The following is a 13,961-nucleotide window of genomic DNA, read 5'->3' as shown; positions in this document are numbered from 1 at the left end:
GAGCTGTCCACCACGACCCAAGATCCCTCTCCTGGTCAGTCCCTGACAGCTCAGATCCCATCAGCGTATACTTGAAGTTAGGGTTTTTCATCCCAATGTGCATCACTTTACACTTGCCAACATTGAAGCGCATTTACCACTTTGTCACCCACTCACCCAGTTTGGAGATATCCTTTTGGAGTTCCTCACAATCCGTTTTGGATTTCACTACCTGGAAGAGTTTGGTATCATCTGCAAATGTGGCCACCTAACTGCTTACCCCTACTTCTAGATCATTTATGAATAAATTAATGAGCACCGCTCCCAGTACAGATCCCTGGGGGACCCAACTTCTTACTTCCCTCCATTGTGAAAACTCTCGATTTATACCTACCCTCTGTTTCCTGTCTTTCAACCAGTTAGCAATCCACACATGTACTTGTCCCCTTATCCCATGACCGCTAAGTTTCCTCCAGAGTCTTTGATGAGGAACTTTGTCAAAAGCTTTTTGGAAGTCCAGGTAGACTACGTCAACTGGATCACCTTGATCCACACACTTGACACTCTCAAAGAACTCCAAAAGGTTGGTGAGGCAAGATTTACCATTGTGAAAGCCATGCTGGTTCTCTCCCAGCAGGGCCTGTTCTTCTATGTGCTTTACAATTTAAAACATATAAAATATTTAAAATTCATAAAAAGATAAAAATCATAATAGATAAAAACACATTAAAATTTAAAAAATTGGTATCAGTTGAAGCCCTGGGAAAATAGGTATGTCTTCAGGGTCCTCCTAAAAACAAACAGAGAAGAAGATGCTCTTATTTCAGCAGGAAGCAAGTTCCAAAGCCCCGGGGCAACCTCAGAGAAGGCCCGGTCCTGAGTTGCCACCAAACGAGTTGGCGGAAACCATAACTGAATCTCTCCAGATGGTCATAATACATGACAGGGTTCACAACAGAAAAGGTGCTCTCTTAAGTATCCTAGACCTAAGCCATTAAGGGCTTTATAGGTAACAAACAGTATTTTGTTCGGAAACATATCAGCAGTCAGTGCAGTTTTTTCAAAATTGGTGTTAGATGGTCTCTCTGGGTTGTCCCAGAGACCAATCTGGCTGCTGCATTCTGAACCAATTGTAGTTTCCAAACTATGTACAAAGGCAGCCCCACATAGAGTGCACTACAAGCCTAGAGGTTACCAGCATATGTCTCACCATTTTGAGGTCATTTGTCTCCAGAAATGGACGTATCTGGCATATCAGCCAAAGCTGATTAAAAGCACCCCTGGCCACAGCCTCAACCTGAGAAACCAGGGAGAGTTTGGGATCCAGGAGCACTCCTAGACTACGAACCTGATCTTTTGGGGGAGTGTAACCCCATCCAGAACAGGAGATCTAAACCATCTTGCAGATCCTAACCCCCTAAAGACACTCCCTCCATCGTGTTTGGATTCAACTTCAGCCTCTTGTCTCTCATCCAGCCCAATATCGCCTCCAGGCAGGCTCTTAGCAGGGGTCATGCCATTTCCTGATGAAGTTGGTATGGAAAAATAGATCTGGGTGTCATCAGCATAGTTTGTTTGTCTGTTTATTTATTTATTCCATTTTTATACCACCCTTTCAAAATGGCTCAGAGCGGTTTACAATTAAAACAGAAATATAAATATAAACACCAATTAACAATTAAAACATCATAATAACAATTAAACAATTAGAACCCTGAAAACCAGGTTACAGCATTAAAACAATTAAAACTAATTAAAAACCCTGGAAGGTGAGACCAAACAGATAGGTTTTAAGGGCTCTCTTGAAGGTCAATAAAGAATTAAGATTGCAGATTCCTGCTGGGTGTGCATTACACAGCCCAGGAGCAGCTACCGAGAAGGCCCGCCACTGAGTCACCACCAAACGAACTGGTGGTAACTGGATATGGACCTCCTCAGATGACCTTAAGGTGTGGTGGGGATCATGTAGAAGAAGGCGCTCTCTAAGATATCTCGTACCCAAGCCGTTCAGGGCTTTAAACATAATAACCAGCACTTTGTATTTTGCCTGGAAACATATCGGCAGCCATTGTAACTGTTTCCAAACAGGCATCATATGGTCTCTCCGGGTTGCCCGAGAGACCAATCTGGCTGCTGCATTCTGAACTAACTGAAGTTTCCAGACTACGTACAAAGGGAGCCCCACATAGAGCACATTGCAATAGTCAAGCCGGGAGGTTACCAGCTGATGCACCACTGTTTTGAGGTCAACCTCTTCGAGGAATGGGCGCAGCTGTTGAATCAGCTGAAGTTGATAGAAAGCACTCCTGGCCATGGCCTCCACCTGAGATACCAGGATGAGGCCTGGGTCCAGGAGTACTCCCAAGCTGCGTACCTGCTCCTTCTGGGGGAGTGTAACCCCATCCATCACAGGAAGATCTAACTCACCCCTCAGGTTCTGAGCCCCCACAATTAGCACCTCCATCTTGCTTGGATGCAGCTTCAATTTGTTCTCCCTCATCCAGCCCTTTACTGCCTGTAGATAGGCATTTAGAGAATGAGTGCCATTTCCTGAAGAATAAAAGGAGAAGTAGATTTGGGTGTCATCAGCATACTGATAGCATCCAGCACCAAACCTCCTGATGACCTCACTCAGCGGTTTCATGTAGATGTTAAAAAGCATTGGTGACAGAATGGAGACTCCATATAACAGCTCTCGTTTTGAGGAGCAACTGTCACCAAGCTCCACCATCTGAAATCTACCCGAGAGATAGGATTGGATCCACTGCAAGGCAGTGCTCCCTATCCCCAACTCCCCCAGGAGATCCAGAAGGATACCATTGTTGATGGTATCCAACGCTGCCGAGAGATCCAGAAGAACCAGCAGTCACACTCCCTCTGTTGATTCCCCGGTAAAGGTCATCCATCAGGCCGACCAAGGCTGTCTGAACCCCATAGCCAGCTCTAAAGCCAGTTTGAAATGGGTCTAGATAATCAGTTTCCTCCAAGACTGCCTGGAACTGGTCAGCCACCACCCTCTCAATCACCTTGCCCAACCAAGGGAGATTGGAGATTGGCCTGTAACTATCCATCACTAAGGGGTCCAGGGAAGGCTTCTTTAAGAGTGGTCTAACCATTGCCTCCTTCGGAGAAGGAGGCACCCTACCCTCCCTCAGTGACTAGGCCACCTCCAACAATCTCCCTGCTAGATAGAAGCAGCCAAGTTGGGCAAGGATCCAGAGAACAGGTGGTAGGTAGCACTGCCCCAAGCAGCTTGTCCATATCCTCAGGAGTCACAGACTGAAAGTGATCCAATCAGGGGCGTAACAAGGCTGGAGTGGGCCCAGAGACAAAATTTTAAAATGGGCCCCTCGCTGACGTGCACACACACACACACACACACACACACACACACACACACAGAGTCATGTGACTTGCCTCTGGGGGGGCCCTTGAGGCATGGGGGCCCCCAGGCAGCCGCCTCCCCTTGCCTAATGGTAGTTACGCCCCTGGATCCAATCTAATACTGCAAGAGAGATCACTGGACACCTCCTCCATAGACCTTGCAGAAATAGTGGAGTCGAAGTTGGCCCAAATACAGGAGATCTTATTCGCAAAGAACCCATTAAATATATCACAGCAGAGCAACTCCGGGGACTGATTGGAAGTAGAAGGAGCAGAAACCAAACTCCTCACAACCCAGGATAGCTCCGCTGAGCGTGAACCTGCAGCCAAAACGCGCACAGACCAGAATCTCTTTTTCTCTGCGTGCACCGCCACCGCATAAGCCTTCAAATGGGTCACATGCTGAATCCTGTCAGATTCGAACCGAGTTCTCCTCCACTTGTGCTCTAGTCGCCTACCCAACCGCTTCAGCCCCTGCAACTACACAATATACCAAGGGGCTATTTTTGCAGCAGGTCGGAAGGGACTCTCAAGAGCAATCATGTCTACTGCCCTGTTGAGTTCCTTGTTCCAGGTTCCCACCAGGGCATTGACAGAATCACCAGCCGCGCCAATGTCAAAATCCTCCAAGGCCTTTTGAAATCCCACTGGGTCCAGCAGCCTTTTTGGATGGACCATTCTAATAGGTCCACCACCCCTGCAGGGGTGGATTGCGGCTGTGAGACCAGCCTTAACAAGGTAGTGGTCCACCCATGACAATGGGGAAACCACCGGATCCCCGACCCATGGATCCCCCACCCATATTGATAGCACCCTTCCTGACAATCTCTCCTAGTGGTTTCATGTAGATGTTAAAAAGCATTGGAGACAGTAAGCATTGGAGACATAGACAGTATACAGCTGCCTGTGTTTGGGAGGAGAGCTGGTCTTGTGGTAGCAAGCATGAATTATCCCCTTTGCTAAGCAGGACCTGCTTTGGTTTGCATTTGGATGGGAGACTAAATATGAGTGATGAAATTATAAAGGGGATATGGCCATAGCTCAGTGGAAGAGCATATGCATGAAGGTCCCAGGTTCACTCCCTGGCATCTCCAGGTAGGGCTGGGAGACAGTCCTGCCTGAAACCTTGTACAGCTGATACCAGTTAGTGTAGACAATTTTATGCTAGATAGACCAATGGTCTGATATGGTATAAGGCAGCTTCCTTTGTTGCATGTTTCCACTAGTGATAGGTTTTCTCCTGAGATCTTTTTATATGGAAATGCCATGGATTGACTACAATATTTTTTCAGGAAATTTACATGCTGCACCAGTCAGCTCTGTCTTCTCCGCACACCTGCTTTGTCTTCTTTCTTGAATCTGTAATTACAATTGCCAGTTCTTAGGAAGCATATATGAAGTCCTTTTTCCTTTTACAGGTTAAGCCCTGTCCTTTCACCATTCCCAAGCATGAGCGAGTTTTGTTCACGTGCTAGAAGGCACTGGGAGTGAGATTTCATTAGGGTGTGAACTAATTAAAGTCCTTTGAAGGATGAGTGTTTGCAGGTGTCAGCACCCACGGTTTCCAGTATTTGCTGTTGTTACAATATAACATGTAATCTATGAAGATGGGGCAATGTAATTATTTAAAGTTTCTGAAAACTAAATGAAGTTAATGTTAGGTATGAGGAAGACGAGAAATGATGTCATCTCTCATCTCAACCCTGCCCATGCATCTATAAATACCAGCCTTGTTCAGTTCTGGACATTGATTCTTGAAGATATCATGAAGTCACTGACTGGCCTTCTCCTTGTGGGGCTTCTTGCCCTTTGGATAGATTTACCTTCCACAGCATCTTTCAGAATGCCATTCGGTAAGATATGAAATCAGCTGTTGCTTGAAGAGGAATTCCAGGGCACAATATGGCAGTGTAGTGTAGTGGGTGGAGTGCCAGACAACAGGTGAGGAGACCTGGGCTCAGATCCCTACTTTCTGAAGCCCATTTTGGCAGTCAACAACATTCCTAGTCTAGCCTGCCTCACAAGGCTGTTGTGAGGATATAGCAGGGAAGCATGTATACTGCCCTGAGCTCATAGGAATAAAGGAAGCTGCTTTATAGCATTGATCCATCTAGCTCAGTATTGTTTACTTTGACTGGCAGCAACTCTCCGATATTTCAGGCAGGAGTCTTTTCCAGCCCTATCTGGAGATGCCAGGGATTGAACCTGGGACCTTCTGCATGCAAAGCAGATGCTCTACCACTGCTGAGCTGAGGTGAATAACAACAACAACATTTATATACTGCCGCTTTTCAACAAAGATTTCCAAAGCGGTTTACATAGAGAATAAATAAATAAATAAAATTGATCCCTGTCCCCAAAAGGCCAACCATCTATTAAAAAAACGTGAGACAGACACCAGTGACAATCCCTGGAGGTACTGTGCTGGGGGTGGACAGGGTCAGTCACTCTCCCCCAGCTAAATAAAGAGAATCACCACGTTAAAAAGGTGCCTCTTTGCCCAGTTAGCAGGGCAAACTGCTAAGGCTCCTTTCTTTGGAGAAAAGGGAAGATATAAACGCAATGCTACAAGAATATAATATAGGACAGAAAACATCTTTTTAAACTGATAAAGCTGGATATTAACATTCCCATTAAGAACAATTTACTTGTAAATAGTAGTAATTTGCATTAATTGAATCATGGGGAGAATTCCTGGGGATAATTAAGACATTTTAAAATGCAAACTTGACTGTGACTTTTGGGCAATGAAGATGTTCTGAATTCTGCATTTGGAGTGCAGGAGAATAATTATCTCTAAAGCTAAAATCTGAATATCTTTTTGTAAGGGCATAGTTGAAGTTATTCCTCATTATTGTTATTCTTAAACATATGTATATTTCAACAAAAAACACACACCTCAAAACGGTTTACATGGCAAGAGGTATTTTTTAAAAATGGTCCCCTATCCTCAATGGGCTGACAATCTCTCTCTCTCTCTCTCTCTCTCTCTCTCTCTCTCTCTCTCTCTCTCTCTCTCTCTCTCTCTCACACACACACACACACACACACACACACACACACACACACACACACACCCCCATCAAGAACAGCCAATAGAGAAATGCTATCCTGAGCTGAATGGGGCCTGGGATGGACTGGGCTGAATAAAGACATTGCTTGTGGAACGGTCATATTTACAAGGAGATGATTCTGAATTCTGCATAAGGAAGCCAAGTATAACTCTCTCTAAAGCTAATGATACCATTCAAATTATAGAGTTCACGTGGACAGAATACAACACAATCAGTTCTAGCAGTCCCCATATGTGGGACTGTCCCATTAAAATATGGCTTTTGCTACAGACACTATAGCTGCACTTCAGTCAAGATAATATTAAGATTTATACACAGTTGTAGTACATCCGTATTTGGATATTGGTTAAACTTGCTATTTTTCTTCTACAGTGGTACCTGGGATTTGCCCCAGAAATCCATTTCCGTGTAGCCTACCAGGATTTGATCGTTGCAGAAGTGACTACGAGTGCCCACGAAACCAAAAGTGCTGCAGCTACCGTTGTGGCCGGGCCTGCAGAGTCACACAAGGTATAATCATCTATGACTGAGGACACTTATTCTGTTTCATCTCTCTGTGTGTGCAAATTCTTATGATATTCAACCAAGAAGGCTGAGGTCCATGGGAGGTGATCCTTACACCAATAGCATGTGGTCTATTGAAATATCTCACCTTTCTATGCCTTATTATCTAGGGCAGCACAAATGGCTATGCTCTGCCTTGCAAAATTATATTTATGAGTGCAACATACTTTATTTACCGGTATCCAAGACTATGTTTTTTCCCCAAGTTCTTTCATGTTAGAAATCAGGGGGTTATCTTAAATTCAGAGTCCTTTTCCTTTTGAGTAAATAAGGATATAACATGTATTTAATCTCTATTTTTAAGGAGCTGGCTCATCTTAAATTCAGAGTTGTCTTGTACTTGGGTAAATACAGTATATAAACCTAAGAACAATAAGCTACTCCATAACAAGATACAAGCCCCACCAGTCCTGCTTTTTGACATCAGGAAGGAGGCACCAGCTCAGAATTCTCTCTCTCCACTAGATAAGATCAGCACTGAATAGGAAAAGGAGGGGAGGGTGGGGAATTTTCCATGGTGATCCTGATGCTGTAGAATGCATTCCCTAAGGAGGTGCATCAATTTGTTTCACTTTTAGGACCAAACAAGATGCAATGCCATTACTTATGTCATTGGTACTATTATACTTGCTTTTTAAAAAGTGTAAATAGCATGCATAGGGCCCCAATCTGGATCAAAAACATGGCAGCTGGTGTAGGGCGTTAACCCGACTATACCAATCCATTTTGCCCCAGTGTGGACTATTTATACTCTTTATATTAGAAAAAGCAAACACACCAGGGCCAGTGAAGCACTTCAAGTTTGGCCCTTAGCCATCAGGTACTTTCCTTCTCCTGTCCTGAAAACAGGGGTCCACAAAGCCTGACAGATGGTGAGGTGAGGCAAGGGAAGGCAATATAGGTCTGGGATGCAGGACCTTGGAGAGCTCCTCCTGAGAAACTTGCTTCAACAAGAGCTGGACAAGGATTTTAAAAGGCATCTTTAATTAAAACTCAACATGTTGGAGCCAGTGTCCTGTCCTGGCCCTCAGAGCAGAGCCCATGAGGTCTTGTGGCTAATGAGGCAAGGCAGCAAGGGCAAGTCTATGGGATATCTTGACCCTTCTGACAAGTCAGAAGTAGACTGAGAAATACTCTCAGTGAGCTCTGCCTCCTTGTCTGGGGAGAGGCAGCCTTAAATGGGTATTCCTCTGGTCTGGAGTTTGGTGCTCCTCCTCCTTTCTGTCTGATCCTGTCTCATCTATCACTAGCGCTGATGTGCAGATATCAGAGAAGAGCTGGCTCTTGGAGAAGCTCAGATTCAAGGGTGTTGCCTCAAAGAGTTTAGACTCCACAGGGGCCCTTGAGGGCCTCCATCTCTGGAGTTTTCTCAAATCTTGTCCCCATGTCAGAGCCTGGGACTGGGTTCAGTGTTGGCCCTGCCCATCTGGGGTCAGATCCAGCATCACTAATTAGTGTTGGGGCCATGACAGGCAGCAGGGCTGGACTGGAGGCACTGAGAGGGCAGTGGAATGTATGTGGGGAGGGTGCTGGGTTTTGAGCAGAATGGGTGCTTAAGGGTGGGAGTATTCACTGCTACCAACTGTGGTGGGGCACAGGGGGGTGCACCAGGAATATGCCCTGTTGCCCTGTGGGCCAGTCCGAGCCTGACAGGCAAACTGAGGCTCTAGACCCCTGTAGGCTCATTCTGACTCTTGCAAGCTGTGCCTCCCTGCCTGGAGAATGGAGAGATTGAAAGAGGCAGCCCTCTGGTCTGGAAATTTGCACTCCTCCATTCCATCATATCCTTCTTGGCCTATTGCTGATGCTGAGTATGTACACTTAAGGGACTGTGAATTTCTTGGTGTAGAAAGGGCCAGTGCTTCAATGGGCAGTGCTGTGTCCAGGATCTCTGGCTCTGGGCCTCCTGGCTGGCAGTCTCAGGATCTAGCCCAGTACTGGGTCTGGTTCTTCTGACTTGTCTGTTCTCCTTTCATCAGGGTCAGATTCTGAGCTACTGCTCGGGGTTAGGGTCATAGCACACCTTTCCAAAATGGGGGATAATGTTCCTGCTTTTACTTACTGCTTGCTGCTGCTCAAAACTAGTTTTAGTGGTTGGATTTATTTATATTGTGACTTTGAATGCTCACTCAAGTTGGGGTGCTGCTCAAGGTGACACCAGGATGCCACTGGCCATGCCCCCTAATGCTGGCCATGCTCCTGACATCAGCCGTGCCCCTGGCATCAGCAACAGCATGAAGGGTGCGGCCAGTCCTGCATCCCTCACACACTCCATCATTCCCCATCTCCTGACAGCCTTACCTTCCGTGCTCGGACAGATTTTAAAGTGCTGATTGATGGTGGGGCAGCAGCAAGGGAAGCAAGAAAGGAGCTTCTAGCTTCACTAGCTGGACACTTCCTCTTCCTCCCACATCTTCCACACACAGGCTTGTCCTAGGCACTTTGCTCTATTTCTGGAGCAAAGCAAAGTGGACAATCCTGTGGGCAGAAGGCCTGAAACCATCCAGTTAGTGAAGCTAGAAGCTCCTGTCTCACCACTGCCTTGCCACCAATCTGCAGTTTAAAAGCCTAGTGGGCCAGGAGGTAAGGCTGCTAGGAAATGGAGAAGGGAATGGCCTGGGGGAGCTGGGTCTGGCTCTGCCCCCCGATGCTGGTGTTGGAATCAGGGGGCTGGGCCAGGCCAGTAAGTAGATGGGAGAGGGGCAGTAAGGAGCCAGGGAGTAGGGGTGATAGCATCAATGGGCAGGTGGGGTCACACCCACAGGAGCTGGAGGCGATGGCATGCCTGCTCTTGCTACCCCATTGCAGAGATGGTGCTTGAGTCCGTACCCTCACCTTGCCTCATGGACGAGTGGCCCCTGTTGACTTTGATTGTTTTTTTTAAAAAACAAGTTTTATAAACTACTTTGAACATAGGATGAGGGGGGATAGAAATATTTTGAAAAATATAAAATAAAGTGATACTTCATTGTGCTGAATTATTCTACAGCTGCTTATTTTTAATGCTGTTCTGTGCTCTTTTCTTATAGCCTTCTTTTCTAAGCTGGGATCTGTCCAATGGAGACAAGTTTAGAAAGAGAGGAAGGAAGGAGACTTGGCCCTTTTCATACACTGTATCCAATACTTGTACAATCTGTGTACAGTGTACACAGTTCTCTCTATGTAGGTTCATTTATCCATATCTTTTCCAGAAACAGCAGTACACTCCCTATCTGCATCCTGTGTTTTAGGGGGCCTGAACAGAGGTTCACTTTTAAAATGAACACAAGTGCAGTCATCCACTAAAACATGTGCATGCCTGACATACCCCTCAATGCTCTAAGACAACTGAGTGCAACATGGGCACTGCTGCATCTTCTTAATGCAAGCAGAGAAAGCGCACACTTGTGAAATGCCAACATTGCACAAGAGACTTGCACAATCACATGGTGACTCATATCTCTACTCGCTGTGTGACTGCACGAGTCTCCTTGCACCATTTCAGTGTTTGTGCAAGTTGCACTTTAGCAACTTTCGTTAGGAAGATGCAGCAGCACCCATGTCAGCCTGTGTGAACAGATATCTGAACTCGGGTACAGCAGCATAATGTCTGAATAGGGCAAAGATGAGATTCAGTACATGTGGAGAGAACATAACTTGGGCAGGTCTAGCAGGCCGCATATATGACCTTGGTGCTTCCTCTTCCACAGTGTGGCCTTTGGTATATGCTGCTTTATGTCCAAAGCATAAAAGAAGGTAGTGTTGGGTATTAATTAAATTCCACTCTTTTTCAGTGATACGTAGCAGTTGCTCCAGAATTCCAGGTTGGTGCACCGTGCCAGGAATTGATCGTTGCAGTTCTGACTACGACTGCCCAGGAAGAAAAAGGTGCTGCTACTACAATTGTGCCAGGACCTGCAGATTACTATAAGGTATCCTCATCCATGACTATTGACATTCCTCCAGTTTCATACCTCTGAGTGCAGTTTCTAATGATATGCACAGTGCAGCCCACACGAGTATAGCTACAACTGAACAAGGTGGGGGAAACAAATGTTCCGGGTGTGGGGGGAGAAGCAACCTATCACTGTGTGGGTGACAAATTGCTCTTTGCTTTCCTCCTTGCACCTCTCTGAAGATGAAGGGGGCAGGGGCCTATCTTTACTCTTTGCCCCTGGCAGCCAGGGAAGCTGGGGGCCATAGGATCTTCTACCAACAGAGGTTGGGCCATTAAAAGATATTGAGGCTGTTCTCACATGCAGACTAACCCAGGCTCGGGAAGCCCAGCCTGGGTTAGGCTGTGCATGAGAACTGCTGGGATCAGGCCCAATCCTGGCAGGACAGTGCCGCCTAGCCCAGCTTCTTAGTCTGGGTTAACAACATGCCATTAGCCCAGGCTCCAGGATCGTTTGTGTGTCTCCTCAGGCTTCGTTCTTCCTGAGGAGACACAAAAATGAGTGATCCCCTAATGGCACACAATGCATTGTGGGATACCTAGAGGCTGGGATGTATTGTCCCGGCCTCTGGAGCTCTGCACTGGATTGCAGAGTCTTCTGGAGCCCCAGTCTCTGGAGCTCCGCACTGCACAGCAATGGATTGCCTAGGGGTATAGTTCATGCTCCAGCAATGTCCCATGGATCGCCGGGGGTGGTGGTGGGGTGGACAAGGTAAGATCTGTGCAGCCTTCCCCCCCGCCCACTCGCTCCCCCACTTGCCTAGAGAGTAAGCAAACAGACAGGCCGAGTAAGCAAACAGACAGGCTTCTTTAATGTTTAGTAAGTCTTGTTCTCTGGGACAACATCAATGGTTAAACTTTGTCCTTCCAAGTGATGCTTATGTGTGCAACACATAAGAACATAACCAAATGATATGACATACAATATGATGAAATATGAGCCCTACCACCTCTTATTACTGGGAGGAGAGGACCCCCTCCCCTTTGAGGAAAGTAAAGTTAAAAATCCATTTTATTTGTTTATTATTTCTCTATGCAAACCGCCCTGAGCCATTTTTGGAAGGGCGGTATAGAAATTGAATGAATACATAAATAAAATAAAAATGGGTGGGAACCTTTCTCAGTGTGGCTCTGTCTGGGCTTTTGGAATGAACTCCCTGAGGAGAGGTATGTATGTACGTATGTACATATGTATGTATTTCATTAGAAACATTTAATATACCGCCTACTTCGGCAGTGCACAAAAACATGCAAACAAGGCAGCATTAAAAATCACATTCTAAATTATAAACTAAAGTAACTAACAAAAAACAAATAAGTAAACTACAGGGCAAAAGCCTGGCCAAAAAAAAAGTCTTCAATAGAGATTTGAAGATCAGTAAGGAAGGGGCTAGATGAATCTGAAGGGGAAGAGAGTTCCAAAGAAGTGGGGCAGCAACCGAAAAGGCCCTTTCGCGGGTCCTAGAGCCCCGAACTTCTTGGAAATCAGGGGCCGACAAAAGGGCCATCTGAGATGATCTAACCGGATGGGATGTAACTGGATGAGAGAGACAGGTCTGTAGGTAGACAGGCGCCAAGCCCCGCAAGGCTTTGAAGGTCAGAACCAGGACCTTAAATTGAATTTAAACTTAACATTCACCCCCTCTCTCTTTTCCCCAGCCTAACATCCTGCTGTGCACCAACAGGTCAAAGACATCTCCAAAGGAAGAACTGAGACAAAACACCATGGCTAGATCAGATCACTCATCCTCCATTGCAGGAAATCAGCTTTTGCACACTTGAACACTGCTGTAGTCCATCATTGTTGGCATTTCTTATCTGACTCTCAGGAAAGTATGAGAAAGGAGAGCAGGAATGGAGGAGAGACTGGTTTTTCTTTAAAAACTGTGGCAGCTGTCTCCTGGGGAATCTTCCTGCTAGGCCCGATTTTGATGAGGAAACCAGAGCAATTCTGTATGTTGATCTGTTGCATCAAAGTTGCACAAAACCACAATGCACTATTGAAACAGGCCTTTTCTCTATTCAGAAGGCGGAATCTTCATTAGGCTTATTTATACATAGGCTGACATCCTGACTAAGACTACATGTGCGCTATCTGAGATGCACCTGTGCAGTGAAAGACTTCTACTAACTCAGCTATGGCAGTTGCTCGCAGGGGGATGGGATTTTGCCAGTCTCCCCTTCCCACAGAAGTGCCCTGTGCCACTTCAAAGGTTGTCCCTAAGGGTGGCACAAATCTCAGGGACATATTTTTAGAAGGGGAGATTGACAACATTCATTCCCCAGCACAAGTGTAGTGGTAGCATGCTGCATGAATTGGGAAACCTTCCACAGCACAGGCACTTCTTCCTGTATCATGTGTGCAATTAGGACATTGGCCATCATCTTGAGCTCCATTTGCAGTAGATGATGGTTACAAAGATACTTATTTATGTGGCAGTTTGTGGGTTATTTATTACTTAAATTTAACATGCACCTCAGGCTTCCCAATTCATTCAAGTGGAGGGGTAGATCCATGCATTGGCACCCTCTTTCCAACCCCAGTATCGGCTTCAGAAATATCCATGCAAGGAGAACTGGGATCAGCCATATTTGAGAATGGCATTACCAAGGTCTTTGTCACAAAATGTGAACCTTACTCTCCATAGATTCAGGACCCATTTTATTTCTTTTTATAATTATTAATATTCTGACACTAAAAAAGAAATGCAATCTCATAATTCTGGTGAAAGAGAAAAGTCATATACTTGTTTCAACAGTATTAAAAAATGTTACTCTAGTGTGTTATAAATCACTCATTTTTCAACATATTTGTCAGACTGGGCCTCATTCTTTACTGTCCTGTAGTGTGGAAATTTGGTTAGGAGAATCAAATGACCCTTATAATATCCTTTCATATCACTCTGTTAAAGATGGTATATTGAGACATTGGTAGCGTTACGAGTGATTCTCTGCAGCAGCACTGCTGATTGGCAGTGGTACTGCAGCTTCCACAAGAAAAGTTAGAACTGCACATAATGTAAGCC

General features: G+C 45.7%; 1 protein-coding gene and 1 long non-coding RNA gene across 2 annotated transcripts in view; one reads left to right on the top strand and one right to left on the bottom strand.

The window, feature by feature from the left end:
- Positions 1-13,961, bottom strand: part of LOC128352844 (uncharacterized) — a 93,465-nt gene that overhangs the window by 17,569 nt on the left and 61,935 nt on the right. The gene's annotated exons all lie outside the window — the stretch shown is intronic.
- LOC128352842 (waprin-Enh1-like) lies at positions 5,192-12,732 on the top strand. Its single transcript, XM_053313331.1, has 4 exons — positions 5,192-5,216; positions 6,810-6,947; positions 10,775-10,912; positions 12,595-12,732. Exons 1-3 carry the CDS (start codon positions 5,207-5,209, stop codon positions 10,909-10,911), a joined length of 285 nt encoding a protein of 94 aa, XP_053169306.1. The 5' UTR covers positions 5,192-5,206; the 3' UTR covers position 10,912; positions 12,595-12,732.

The sequence above is a fragment of the Hemicordylus capensis genome, chromosome 4 (genome assembly GCF_027244095.1).
Source record: "Hemicordylus capensis ecotype Gifberg chromosome 4, rHemCap1.1.pri, whole genome shotgun sequence".
NCBI lineage: Eukaryota > Metazoa > Chordata > Lepidosauria > Squamata > Cordylidae > Hemicordylus > Hemicordylus capensis.
This window is presented reverse-complemented; position numbering and strand designations above follow the sequence as displayed.

Coding starts and splice junctions, on each gene's coding strand:
- LOC128352842 (XM_053313331.1), top strand. Junction 6,948..10,774: donor GGCCTGCAGAGTCACACAAG/GTATAATCATCT, acceptor ACTCTTTTTCAG/TGATACGTAGCAGTTGCTCC.